Source organism: Orcinus orca, chromosome 20 (genome assembly GCF_937001465.1).
Source record: "Orcinus orca chromosome 20, mOrcOrc1.1, whole genome shotgun sequence".
NCBI classification, from domain to species: Eukaryota; Metazoa; Chordata; class Mammalia; order Artiodactyla; family Delphinidae; genus Orcinus; species Orcinus orca.
This window is the reverse complement of record NC_064578.1, coordinates 58,788,860-58,799,422: the sequence shown is the minus strand read 5'-3', so window position 1 is coordinate 58,799,422 and position 10,563 is coordinate 58,788,860. Positions and strand designations below refer to the sequence as shown.

The window sequence follows — 10,563 nt, the reverse complement described above, 5'->3', positions numbered from 1 at the left end:
AACATTTACAAGCACCTCATGTAGCTCAATATCACAAACAACCCAATCCAAAAATGGGCAGAAGACCTAAATAGACATTTCTCCAAAGAGGATATACAGATTGCCAACAAACACATGAAAGGATGCTGAACATCACTAATCATCAGAGAAATGCAAATCAAAACTACAGTGAGGTATCACCTCCCAGCAGTCAGAATGGCAATCATCCAAAAATCTACAAACAATAAATGCTGGAGAGGCATTTACTGCAGAAAAGGGAACCCTCTTGCACTGTTGGTGGGAACGTAAATTGTTATAGCCACTTTGGAGAACAGTATGGAGGTTCCTTAAAAAACTAAAAATAGAAGTACCATACGACTCAGCAATCCAACTACTGGGCATTTACCCTGAGAAAACCATAATTCAAAAAGAGTCATGAACAACAATGTTCATTGCAGCTCTATTTACAATAGCCAGGACATGGAAGCAACCTAAGTGTCCATTGACAGATGAATGGATAAAGAAGATCTGGCACATATATACAATGGAATATTACTCAGCCAGAAAAAGAAATGAAACTGAGTTATTTGTAGTGAGGTGGATGGACTTAGAGTCTGTCCTACACAGTGAAGTAAGTCAGAAAGAGAAAAATAGATACCGTATGCTAACAGAGATATATGGAATCTAAAGAAAAAAAAGTTTATGAAGAACCTAGGGGCAGGACAGGATTAAGGACACAGACGTAGAGAAAGGACTTGAGGACACAGGGAGGAGGAAGGGTAAGCTGGACAAAGTGAGAGAGTGGCATGGACATATATACATTACCTAATGTAACATCGATAGCTACTGGGAACAGCCACATAGCACAGGGAGATCAGCTCGGTGCTTTGTGACCACCTAAAGGGGTGGGATACGGAGGGTGGGAGGGAGATGCAAGAGAGAGGGGATATGGTGATATATGTATAGGTATAGCTGATTCATTTTGTTATACAGCAGAAACTAACACACCATTGTAAAGCAATTATACTCCAATGAAGGTGTAAAAGGAAAAAAAAGAAAGAAAGCCCAGAGATAAACCTATACACCTATGGTCAACTAATCTATGACAAAGTAGGCAAGACTATACAAAGGAGAAAAGACAGTGTCTTCAATCAGTAGTGCTGGGAAAAATGGACAGCTACATGTAAAAGAATGAAATTAGAACACCCCCTAACACCATACACAAAAATAAATTCAAAATGGATTAGAGACCTTAATGTAAGACCGGACAGTATAAAACTCTTAGAGGAAAACATAGGAAGAATACTCTGACATAAATCACAGCAAGATCATTTTTGATCCACCTCCTAGAGTAAGGCAATAAAAAAGAAAACTAAACAAATGGGACCTAATGAAACATAAAAGCTTTTGCAAAGCAAACTACAAACAAGACGAAAAGACAACCCTCATAATGGGAGAAAATATTTGCAAACGAATCAATGGACAAAGGATTACTCTCCAATATATATAAACAGCTCATGCAGCTCAATATTAAAAAAACAAACAACCCAATACAAAAATGGGCAGATCTAAATAGACATTTCTTCCAAGAAGACATAGAGATGGCCAAAAAGCACATGAAAAGCTGCTCTATATCACTAATTATTAGAGAAATGCAAATCAAAACTACAATGAGGTATCATCTCACACCTGTTAGAATTGGCATCATCAGAAAATCTACAAACAACAAATGCTGGAGAGGGTGTGGAGAAAAGGAACCCTCTTCCACTATTGGTGGGAATGTAAATTGATACAGTCACTATGGAGAACAGTATGGAGGTTCCTTAAAAAACTAAAAATAGAATTACCATATGATCCAGCAATCTCACTACTGGGCAGATACCCAGAGAAAACCATAAATCAAAAAGACACATTCACCACAATGTTCATTGCAGCACTATTTACAATAGCCAGGTAATGGAAGCAACCTAAATGCCCACAGACAGACGAATGGATAAAGATGTGGTACATATATACAACGGACTATTAGCCATAAGAAGGAATGAAATTGGGTCATTTGTAGAGACATCGATGGATCTAGAGACTGTCATACAGAGTGAAGTAAGTCAGAAAGAGGAAAACAAATATTGTATATTAATGCATATATGTGGAACCTAGAAAAATGGTACAGATGAACCGGTTTGCAGAGCAGAAATAGAGACACAGATGTAGAGAACAAACGTATGGACACCAAGGGGGTAACGCCGTGGCAGGGGGTGGGGGGGATAAATTGGGAGACTGGGATTGACATGTATACACTTATATGTATAAAATAGATAACAAATAAGAACCTGCTGTATAAAAAAAATAAAATTTAAAAATTTTTAAAAATATATAAAATTTTAAAAATAAAACAGAAAATAAATTTCTTCCCTTCCCATAGATGTATTTATATGAATGAATTATTTCCATGCTTATATCTATAAATACAAAAAAGAGCAATAAAACCTACCTTGAACCAAAAAAGAAAAAAAAAAAACAGAACCCACCAGTTATACAGATGAAAACCCTATCAGGGCACTTGCTCCAGCAGTAAACAATTCTGAAGTTGGTCAGAGGTGGGGAATCGTCTCGCATGCAGCCAGCAGCCCCCCACCCCGCAAGGAGCGTCCTCATTGTAAAGCTGGGGGACCGTGCCGAGGCGTCTGTGAGTAAACGTGAGCTGAGCCCCAGGCCACCTGCTGCTGAACTGTTCCCACCCTTCCCAGGTAAAACACCTGAATGTGTGCAAGGACTTGAAAGCCTAGAGGAAAGGGCTTGGAGTCACACCAGCCACAGCACACAGGCCGAGTTGGTGCCTCCAAGCCAGCCGGGATGGTCCTGGCCGCGGGCGCTCTTCTGGAAGCTTTCCATTTCCCTGCCTGAGGTAACCCTCCTGTCCCGGCCCCCACTGCTTTTTTCTTTCCTCACCTCTGCCCGGGGAGAAATTCCAGCGGCAGGTATGGGTGACACATCCTCTTCTTTAGCAGGTGGCAGCCCGGCAACTCCTGCAGAAAGTCCAGCAGAGCCCCACTCACACCGGGCCACCCACAAATCCGTGGCCCCTCACTCCCTCCCAGCAGCCCAGCCCCGAGACTGCTGACGGGGCAGAGAATATGGCGTCAGGCACAGCTGCAGGGGCTCTTGCTGCCTGGAGCGGTTTATATTGAACTCAAACCAGGCACACCTGGGGAGGGCTGCCCGGCCGGGTCATGCTGCCCAGGTCAGCCAATCCTCACCCATCACGGGCTCATAGCTGCAGAAAATGGGCCTTGCTGCACCGGCCAGGTCCAAGGAACAGGTGTGGGCTCCTGAGTCAGGATAGACAGGGGGCTGCAGCTCTGGCTTGTTTTCTAATCTTTTTTTTTTTTTTTTTTTTTTTTTTTTGTGGTACGTGGGCCTCTCACTGCTGTGGCCTCTCCCATTGCGGAGCACAGGCTCCGGACGTGCATGCTCAGCGGCCATGGCTCACGGGCCCAGCCGCTCCGCGGCATGTGGGATCCTCCCGGACCGGGGCATGAACCCATGTACCCTGCATCGGCAGGCGGATTCTCAACCACTGCGCCACCAGGGAAGTCCTGTTTTCTAATCATTTTATCTGGTCCATGAGTGGGAGACAACTTTAAGAAGACCCTCTCGTAATGAGAGGAACCCAGGAGTCAGGGAGAGGAGGGGTGGTGGGTGGAGACAGAGGCCTGGTGCCCCGGCGGCACTGGAAGCCTCTGGAAGACGCGGTGGAGGGAGGCCACACAGAGTGAAGCCCAGGGTCACAGACCTGTCCAGGAGCTGCTGTTTGTTAGTTCAGGTCCTGCTCTGAGGTGCTCAGGGTCAGCTCTGACCAACAGGTGAGTTGGGGGTGCTCTGCAATGAGGGCTATGTGCACGGTTCCTGTGTGCCCAGCCCTGCCAGGTGCCTGCCCAGGCGAGCTCTGTATCCTGGGCGGGGCCTGACCATGAGAGCCCCATGGGCTGCTGGGTACCTGCTCAGGTGAGCTCCATATCTTGGGAGGGGGCTGTCCACGAGAGCCCCGTGGGCTTCTGGGTACCTGCTCAGGTGAGCTCCATATCCTGGGAGAGGGCTGTCCACGAGAGCCCCGTGGGCTGCTGGGTACCTGCTCAGGTGAGCTCATATCCTGGGAGGGGGCTGTCCACGAGAGCCCCGTGGGCTGCTGGGTACATGCCCAGGTGAGCTCCATATCCTGGGAGGGGCCTGTCCACGAGAGCCCCGTGCACAGGGAGGGGGGTATGAACAAGCCCCCTCTCTCTGCAGCTGGCACAGAGTTGCTTAGGGTGTAGATTAATATCAGCCGAGGGCAGAGGTCAGGAGCAGCATCGGGGGCCCCTTGGGTGTGGCCACCCAGGGAAGCCCTCCTGAATCCTGAGGTGCAGGGTTTTTTGGGGTCGGTCATGTCGACATGAGGACCACCATGTGCCCGACCTCGGCCTCCAGCCCCCGGGGAAGGAAGCCCCACTGTGTATCATGCCGTCAGCACAGACCAGCCTGGAGCGAGGCCCATGGAGCACGGACACTCCCGTCAGACTCAAGGTGACCTCTGGAGCCAGGACAGAGGCCCGGCCTCTCTGTGGGCAGGTGAACCAGCACCACACAGGCCCTGGTGCAATGCCCGTTCCGTGGGGTCAGCCAGTGTCCCTGTGCCTCAGCCTGTGACCGCTGACCACACTGTCCTGCTCTGCTCACAAGAGCGAGGCCAATGGAGGGACAACGGGGGTGGGAACAAAGCCGGGTCACAGTCAGGTGAGAAAGGGTCCAGGGAGCGAGAACCCGGCTGCTCTTGCCTAGTGCGCCGAGAGCTGACGTCCGCCCTGTAGTCAGTCAGTCGTCTCCCCATATCCTGAGATAGGGCTGCCTTTCCTGCACCCTGGGGCAGGGTCATGCCTGTGTATACAGCAGGATACACAGCGGTACCTGCTGCAAGCCCGATGCCTGCCCTCGCCATGTAGTTGGGGCTTGGTGACAGGGGACATCCCGACAGGACATGGGGCCGACCCCGGGGAGGATGTTGGGGTGAAGCGTTTGGGAGCGTCTGGAGGGAACACTCACCTGTCAGCACAGGGGGACTGAGGACACCGACCAAGGGGGGCAGGCGGGGAGCCCAGGGAGGGTCCTGGGTCATCCCCGAGGCTGGAGAAGGGGTGGTTGCTGCGGGAGATGGCGGCTGGGACGAAGAGCTTACCACCCGACAGGAGATAGGCCAGCCGGGGCAGCAGGGGGAGGTGAACACTGTGCCCGACAGAAGGACGGAGAGACCAGCAGGCCCAGCCGTGGGCGTGGGTATCCGGGCTGCTCTTTGTTGGCCCGAACCCGAAGGGCCCCCAGCGGCCCGGAGCCCGGCTCCGCCCCCAGCGCCCGGGGCCCGGCTCCGCCCCCAGCGCCCGGGGCCCGGCTCCGCCCCCAGCGCCCGGGGCCCGGCTCCGCCCCCAGCGCCCGGGGACTGGGTCCCGCTCCGGCCCCAGCTCCCGGGGCCCGGTTCCGCGCCCAGCACCCCTGGAAAACACCCCGTGTCCAGCCAGACCCCAGCCAGGAAGAGAAGACCCGTGTACAGCCTTAACGTGATTAATATGCCCAGAAGTGTCCTTTAAAGTCAGTCTCTCCTCTGGCTCTAATTCTACACTGAACGGTGCAGATAGCCAAGCAGGAGCAGACCAGCATCCCTGGTCAGGTACACCCACAGTGGCCACCCCCAGGACAGCCTAGAGCTACGGGTACCCACGATGGCCCAAGAGTTGGGGCGGATGCAAGAGGTCCAGCCAGCAGGGAGTGCTTGCTTTGTGCATGGGTTCAGAGGTCGGCTCTGGGCATACCTCAGTCAGGTGTACACCGGGGTGTATGGACAGCAGATGGGAGATGTGAGGGCACCTGGGCTCCCCAGCAAAACCTTCAGGCCAAATTTAGCCCCCAACCAATCTCCCGGGCTAGCCCGCCCACCCCCTGCCCCCCACCTCCTGCAGAAGGAAGGCAGGCTCAGGGAAGGCTTCCTCTAACAGGGCCCCTTGGCTGGAGACAGGGACCACTCACCTGAGGACCCGTGCGTCCTGAAGTAAGGCCAACCCTACCCCAAACCCCACATCCTTACCCCTCCTTCTGTGGGGCATCGTGTGCCTCCCAGTCTTCCCACATGGCATCCGGGGCCTTGTCTCCAAATGCCACCACTGCCTGGAATGAGCCCGTGTCCACGGGAAGAAGAGTCAAAGGGGCATGGCAGGAGTCAAACGGAAACTGGTGGAGAGAGGGAGCAGCAGAGGAGAGAGACAAGAAGAGAGGGAGAGTTAGCAGCAGGCCTGCAGCCGGGCCTGCAGCCGTGAGGACGCCCGCGCCGGGGCCGGGGAGCCTGGCGAATGTGCTGCCTCACCAGCTCACCCACAACGGGATGTAGTCTCTCCTCCCGGCCCCCCTCCCCCCCGGCCAGTCAGCAGGGGCACAGCATCATTTCAGAGGACAGAACAAGATGACAAGACGCATCCAGTGTCCCGGGAGAACAGAGATGGGAGGTGTGTGGCCGGACACTCCTCCCACCCAGGCCCACTCTCTGGATCCCTGAGTCTCTTTGGGTGCTCATCCGGGGTCAGCCTTTGCCGCCTGCAGGTCCTGAAGCTCAGCTGAAGGGTGAGCGGGCCATAAAACAAGCAGAACCCCTCTCTGAACCCCTCTCAGCTCCGTGAGCCCCAGCTCTGAATACAGGAAGAGCTCAGCGCAGTGAGCAAGGTGGCAGGAATACCGTGCCAGGGGTGCTACCCGGTGATTCCGGCTTCCTCATGGGCTTCCACTAGGAAACCGAGGATGCACTGCTCCGAAAGGGCCCAGGATGCAATAAAGTCACTTGAGAATTCACCAAGGCTTCTAAAACCATATATTTGAGAAGTTCACTTGAGACACTAAATTATTTGCTGACAGAAAAACATTTGAGGGATTAATGAAATGGAAACATGCAGACCAGTGTCACTTCCATGTGAAAGATGGGGAGGGAGGACCCCCTCTCCCCAACAAAGTCTGGAGGCCTCAGAACTCCCAACACCCCCTCCCCCTCAACACACACTATTTGGGGCCTCTCTTCTCCTTGAAGAGCTCCCGATAGTAGCTGATCACGTTGTTCACGCCCCGGCAGACGCGGAGGCTGCGCTCCAGGTTGGGATCGTTGTCCCTGACGATCTGCAGGCCAGCATCGAAATGTGCTAGGGCCTTGGCCAGGTACCTGGCCGTGAGCTGGCGGGAAGCCGTCGAGCTGTCCTCACCCTCCTCCCCGGCTGCCAGCTCCTGCTCCAGCCCCACCAGCTCCTCATTGGACAGGTCTGCGCCCTGGCTCGGCAGCAGCTCAGCCACATCCGCCTCTGCCACCTCCCCGAAACCCAAGCCGTGCGCCAGCGCCACGACGTCCCGCCTGATCTGCGGGAGGGCCTCCCCGGGTCGGGGGCTGGCGTCGTGCTGGAGGCACTCGGGCCACAGCTTCCTCCAACCCTGGTTCAACGTCGCGGGCGGAACCTCCTCCCAGGACTCGAAGATGTTGTGCACAGCGTCCAGGATGCTATAGTCCCGCCAGAAGTCCGAGGCCGCTGACCGCTCGCCAGCGCCTCCCGCCCTCGCCGCCAAGAGGCGGAAGACCCTCTGCAGGTAGCAGGCCTTGAACGTGGCGACCACGTCCTGGGTCATGGGCTGGATGAGGGCCGTGGTGTCCTTGGGCAGGTACTCCACGCGCACGTGGTCGGAGAGGTCGTCCAGGTTCCCTGGGCGGCCGGGAGTGCTGTCCAGGACGAGCAGAGCTTTATACGGGAGCCCGTGCCGGGCGCAGTACCTCTCCACAGCGGGGCAGAAGAAGTGCACGAACCACTCCTGGAAGAGGCTCACAGTGACCCAGGCCTTCCTGTGCGAGCGCCACAGCACGGGCAGGTTGGGCTTGGAGAAGCCCCGGAGGGCGCGCGGGTTCTCTGAGGGGTACACCAGCAGCGGCTTCAGCTTGAAGTCGCCGGCGGCGTTGCTGCCGAGCAGCAGGGTCAGGAGATCTTGGGCGGCTGTGAACCCGGGGCCTGGCTTCTCCGCCATGGAAGGGCCCGTCCTGCCCGGCAGCCGCCTCCAGAAGAGCCGGGTCTCGTCCACGTTGAACACCTGCCGGGCCGTGTAGCCGCCCTCCTGGATCGCCCTCCTGGATCACCCTCCGCAGCAGCGCCGGATACCTGCGCGCAGCCTCTGCGTCTGCGCGCGCCGCCTCGCCTCCAGCCCCGAGGATGCGCAGCCCGTGCCGCGCCTTGAAGCGCGCGAACCAGCCGCGGCTGGCGCCGAAAGTCTCCGCCTCGGAGCCCTCACCCTGCGCCCGCTTGAGCTCCTCAAACAGGCTGCGGGCCTTCTCCTGGACGAGCACCACGCTGACCGGCACGTCACGCCGGTTCTGGTCCTCGATCCACACGCTCAGCAGCCGCTCCATGTTCTCCATCACCAGGCTGCGGCTGCGCGTCAGCTTACAGGCCGCGTGCGGGGTGGCCGCCTGGGAACTCGCTCGGATCTTGTCCTTGTTGTCACGAATGGTGGCCACAGTGGAGGTGGAGAGACCCAGTGCCCTCCCGATTCGGCTGAGCTTCTCTCCGGCTTCGAAGCGCCGCAGGACCTCCAGCTTCACCTGCAGGTTGATGGCCTTTCGGTCCCGCTTGGCACTTGGGCGCTGGCCCGCCCTCGGCGGCCTCTTCAGGGGGGGCTTCGGGCCCGCATCACTCTCTCCGGACACCACAACAGAATATTTATGTTCCCGCCCTGAGCCCGCTGATTTCAGGGCCGCTGCCGCCCCAGCCCTGACCCGCTGTAAAATGGGGAGACAACGTTTACCGGTGGGAAGTGCTGACGGGCCTGGGTAAAACCCTTAGAGGTCCCTGACTAGTCTCTCTTTAGGTGGGAGATTCGGGGCCACATCCGGCCACTCGATGAGTCTGGCCCCGTGGACTAAATAAACTCCACCCCCAGGATTGCAGCAAGCCTCTGAAAACCCTCTGCCACTTTCCTTCCACTCTTCCACTTTTTTCTGAAAACCCTCTACCACTTTTCCCCGCTGACACCACCATCCCCGGTCACCTACTCGCCGGCCTCCTGAAGCATCCAGGGTGGCGTAATACACCACAAACTGATGTCAGACCAAATACAGAACCCAGAAATTACCAGCACGTCATAGCCGGGCCCAGGGACGGGCAGCCACAGTGTATAAACCTCAGCTCAGAGCTTGGTGGCAACCCGGGAAAGCAGAGGAACGAGCTGTCCATGGAGCCAACACGCTTCATGGCCCCGAGCTCGCAAGACCTTGAGCAATGTCATTAATTAAGGGTGTCAGGACTCAAGGTTTTTGTTTTGTTTGTGTGTTGTTTTGATTTTTTGGTTGGTCTGGCCAAGCCGCGCGGCATGGGGGATCTTAGTTCTCCAGCCAGGGATCGGACCCGTGCCCCCTGCCGTGGAAGAGCAGAGTCCTAACCACTGGACCACCAGGGGAGTCCCTGTTTTTGGTTTTTTTAATGAAGGAAATACTTGTGCAGGGTTCAATTACCCAGACGGGCTCCTGGAGAACCCGGCGAGGGGCAGGCCTGCCTCCAGCCCTGGGGCCCCGAGGTGGCCAAGGAGACCCACTTCCCAGTGTCCTTCCACAGGGGGGTGGGCCAAGCACCTTGTTTCTTCCAGGAGCAGCATCTCTCAGAGCCCAGCTCTACACTCCCGACTGGTGATGGGAGTTTGACAGTAAAGCAGCCCTGGGTGTTCTCTGAGAGTTGCCGGCAGGACACCGGCTGAGCCGGACTTGGGCAGATCTAGGCAGGGCCACCGCAGGCGTTCCCAGGCCTCGCAGTGTCTCAGGAAGACCAGGAATGGCAGTCAAGGGTGGGAAAGGCCAGGGTGTGGTCCACTCTCCCCCCTCACCTGGCAGGAGACCCCAGCCATGCTCCTTGGCTGGTCTGCCCTCCTTCCCACGTGTGAGCAAGTCCCTCTGTCCTCCTGGGGAAGCCCCCTGGGTTACCCACCAGGATCAAAGACATGCAGGCACCCCGTGACACAGAGATAAGCTTTGGTCCCTGTGTCTTGAGGCCACCCAGAGGACAGGCAGGCCCAGGGGCAGAAGAGCCAGAGGGGCAGCAGCCAAGATGAGGGTGTGTGTTCTGGGATGAGAAACCAACAGCGGCCCACATTCCCTAGCGGGGCTGGGCACATGACTCCAAGATAGCCACTAAAAAGAAAGGCTGGAGCTGCCTGTGCCACTGGAAGGGACCTCAACACAAGACGAAGTGAAATCAGTGAGGTGCAGAGCGTTAATGGGCTTCCTTTGGAAATGTCTGTGTGCCCCGTTCATACACACGCCCATGTGTGTGAACTGCACGTGTGTACAGGAAAGAGGAAGGGTGTACGATGGGTGGCAGTGGCCATTTCCAGAGAGGAAGACTGGCTGTGGGGTTTCAACGTTATGTGCTTCTCTTAAGGTTTGAATTACTTTATAATGCATATACATGTTTTATATACATTTAAAATTTTTCTTTAAAATGGGAGGATAAATAATGACTGCTGTATTTCTATCTCTGTGCAAGAGAGACT

The 10,563-nt window shown here is 55.6% G+C and overlaps 2 protein-coding genes across 2 annotated transcripts; both read right to left on the bottom strand.

Moving 5' to 3' along the window:
• Window positions 1-2,730: 2,730 nt before the first annotated feature.
• Window positions 2,731-6,772, bottom strand: LOC125962643 (uncharacterized). Its single transcript, XM_049702781.1, has 3 exons — window positions 6,734-6,772; window positions 5,059-5,708; window positions 2,731-3,005 (listed from the first exon to the last, which is right to left on the bottom strand). The coding sequence occupies exons 1-3, from the start codon at window positions 6,770-6,772 to the stop codon at window positions 2,981-2,983; spliced, it is 714 nt and encodes a 237-aa protein (XP_049558738.1). The 3' UTR covers window positions 2,731-2,980.
• A 278-nt stretch (window positions 6,773-7,050) lies between these two features.
• LOC125962642 (tigger transposable element-derived protein 1-like) lies at window positions 7,051-9,918 on the bottom strand. Its single transcript, XM_049702780.1, has 3 exons — window positions 9,898-9,918; window positions 8,162-8,800; window positions 7,051-8,115 (listed from the first exon to the last, which is right to left on the bottom strand). Exons 1-3 carry the CDS (start codon window positions 9,916-9,918, stop codon window positions 7,051-7,053), a joined length of 1,725 nt encoding a protein of 574 aa, XP_049558737.1.
• Window positions 9,919-10,563: the final 645 nt, after the last annotated feature.

Excerpts from the sequence above, each read along its gene's own strand:
- LOC125962643 (XM_049702781.1), bottom strand. The coding sequence starts at position 6,772 with ATGAGGAAGCCGGAATCACCGGGTAGCACCCCTGGCACG. Across the intron at positions 5,709-6,733 it reads CGGGTAGCACCCCTGGCACG|GCTGTCCTGGGGGTGGCCAC; the intron begins GTATTCCTGCCA and ends CCGTAGCTCTAG. Across the intron at positions 3,006-5,058 it reads CAGTCCCCCTGTGCTGACAG|GAGTTGCCGGGCTGCCACCT; the intron begins GTGAGTGTTCCC and ends GACTTTCTGCAG.
- LOC125962642 (XM_049702780.1), bottom strand. The coding sequence starts at position 9,918 with ATGGCTGGGGTCTCCTGCCAG. Across the intron at positions 8,801-9,897 it reads TGGCTGGGGTCTCCTGCCAG|CGGGTCAGGGCTGGGGCGGC; the intron begins GTGAGGGGGGAG and ends CCCATTTTACAG. Across the intron at positions 8,116-8,161 it reads ATCCGGCGCTGCTGCGGAGG|GTGTTCAACGTGGACGAGAC; the intron begins GTGATCCAGGAG and ends ACGGCCCGGCAG.